The sequence below is a fragment of the Gallinula chloropus genome (genome assembly GCF_964237585.1).
Source record: "Gallinula chloropus genome assembly, chromosome: 2".
NCBI lineage: Eukaryota > Metazoa > Chordata > Aves > Gruiformes > Rallidae > Gallinula > Gallinula chloropus.
Genome location: NC_140086.1, coordinates 96,512,632 through 96,515,108, shown reverse-complemented (window position 1 = coordinate 96,515,108; position 2,477 = coordinate 96,512,632). Strand labels below are relative to the sequence as shown.

The 2,477-nt window shown below is 42.8% G+C and overlaps 1 protein-coding gene across 1 annotated transcript; it reads right to left on the bottom strand.

Moving 5' to 3' along the window:
- Positions 1-840: 840 nt before the first annotated feature.
- Positions 841-1,578, bottom strand: RNF182 (ring finger protein 182; the record flags this gene model as incomplete). Its single annotated transcript, XM_084280449.1, has 1 exon — positions 841-1,578. One exon carries the CDS (start codon positions 1,576-1,578, stop codon positions 841-843), a length of 738 nt encoding a protein of 245 aa, XP_084136575.1.
- Between the last annotated feature and the right edge of the window lie 899 nt (positions 1,579-2,477).

The following is a 2,477-nucleotide window of genomic DNA, read 5'->3' as shown; positions in this document are numbered from 1 at the left end:
GTAACCGAACATAGCTAGACAAGCCTGCAGAGCTGTGAACCCTCAAAGGGAAGCCCAAGGTGTATGTGTACTGAAGTAAGTGCACCTAGAGAAGAGCAAACGTGGCTGGGTCTCTGGAAATACTCATTAGCTGGAGTATCTCAGAAGGATCTGCAACAATATGACAAGTAAAGTGGGGTTCTGTTTGGGGAAAACGTTTTAGAGACATTTTAGCAAGGTGGAAAGAAAAAAACTTCCTCGTGTCACAGAATACAAAAAGCCTGTACCCACTGGCCTCCCACAAATATTTTTGATATAACAAGGACCAAAATAAGCAATGGTAGTTTGTCTTATTCATCGCAGAATATTAACTAGCAAAGTGATTTCATTTGCTATAAATGGTAACGAATCATAAAAAACCCCAGGTATTCCAAAGCATGAGATGCTTTGGATTAAAAGATGCTGAACTATGACCTGGAAGATGCCTGTTATACTAATTTCTTCTAGGATGGATCCTGCAACCTTGACTGACATGACCAAGCCAATAGAAAGCAAAGGGCTACTCATTCGAATGGTGGCAGCAGCAGCACACACCAAGTTAGGCATTTTTGCTTTATCCCTTTCTACAGCTCGGCATGTCAAAAACAGCATGTGAATTTTACTTCCAATATTAAGCTTAAAAAAAGGAGGGAAGGGGGGAAAAAATCAAATCCAGTATAAAAAAAAAAAGGACCGTATAAGTAGGGCCACTGCTTCCTTTTAGTGGGAAGGACAACAGTAAGAATAAATAAGAATGCAAAGACAGGATAAATCAACTATGCTACACATGTGGCAATATATCTTATTTTACTGTATTTGTTATCAAGATGACATGCAGTCTAGAACTTCATGGCAAACACACTGGCAAAAGCCATAGACCATGAGAATAACAAGGCTCGAGGGAACAAGGCTTACAAAGACAACCCCAAGGGTGACTTTCTTAGATACCAGTAAATAAATCCCTAAAGGCAAGGAGCTAAAGTACAGCAGCCCTAGCAACCACACTAGCACCCGAATTGAGGTCTGGAAGAGCAAAGATGTGCAGTTCCACACTGTCCAGTTGTGGGACACAGTTGCAACAGAGTCAAAACTTGTAGGCCTGTAAAATTCCACCACGGGAGTTGAGTTCAGAGTCTGGGGACTTTCTCTTTGTACTTCCATGATTGTTATAACCAGGCAATTAGAAGAGGTGTGAGAAGGGCTAACCAGAGATGCCAACCGTTTGGGAGTCAGCAGCAGTTCCGTTGGGTTGTCTGGTAGGCACTTCTTCCCCTTTCCCCCACAAGCTAAATTCAGAAGGATGTTGTTGTCATCAGGAAGACTACTAACCTCATCGTCTGGCAGGCACGTTTCAAACCTGCAGAAGGGGCACACTATGACTCCTTGAGGGGAATCACCAAAGTCTATGATCTTGCAGAGGCATTTGGCACACACTCTGTGACAACACTCCAGCACTTTCGGTTTTCTCTGCCGCAGGTTATAGCGGTTGTAACAGATCTTGCACTCAAGCTCGTCTGAGCATTGGGTCTCCACAGACTCCTCTGGTAGTTGACTGGTCATTTCTTCTGATGGTTTATTTGTCTTGCAGAAAGAGGAGTCAAAGGACAAAGAGATCACTCAGGCTTATTTTAAAACCTTTTTCTGATGAGCGTATCACCCATCTCAAACAGGAAGAGAGGCGATGATGTTGTCAAAAAGCATCAGTAGGTGTCCTCCATTTTCAGTTTCTGCTGTGGATTGTGTATGACCTTTTCTTCAAGCCAGGCATCCATCTGAAAAAAATGACATGGTTTTTTTGTGGAAGAAAAGAAAAAGATGTAGCAGGTGAAATATTAAAGTTCCACTTTTTACAAACTTAGCTGCCTTTGCTAAAAAAAATTCTAAGGCATTTCTTTTCTGTGGCATATGGGGCCTACACAGTAGTCTTGCTGATAAAACTTAGTATCAAGCTGCACACATTTGTTTTTGACTTGCATCTTTGACTGGCTCGACCCATGAAGTTCTCAGCAGAAGCTGCAATCTAATCACTGATCTGTGACCGTTTGTTTAAACTCTGGTTTCCTACGGAAATGAGACCTGAACCCCGGAGATTTTAATCTTTCTCAGTAACTTGTGAGCCTGCTGTCCAATTTCAAACAAATCAGCAGAGGGCCAGCAGCACTGAAGATCACTAAATTGCTAAAAAAGTAGTGAACACTGGCAGTTGGGTAGAGGAGAGGGAGAGGTATGTGTAATACCTACCATTTATCTGGAAGGGCAGTGATCAGCCATGCTGGCAGCTGCTCTGCCACAGACTAATGCAACACAGGGAGAATCTGGTGATACTCCGGGGAAAGAGAGAGCTTTGGGGAGCACAGTGGGTATCAAAGGGGGCTGGGGTTATCATAAAGAGTTATATGGGGACCTAGATCAAATTTGGAAAAGATCTGGGTTTATTAATTTTGCTGCTTGTGGAAGAG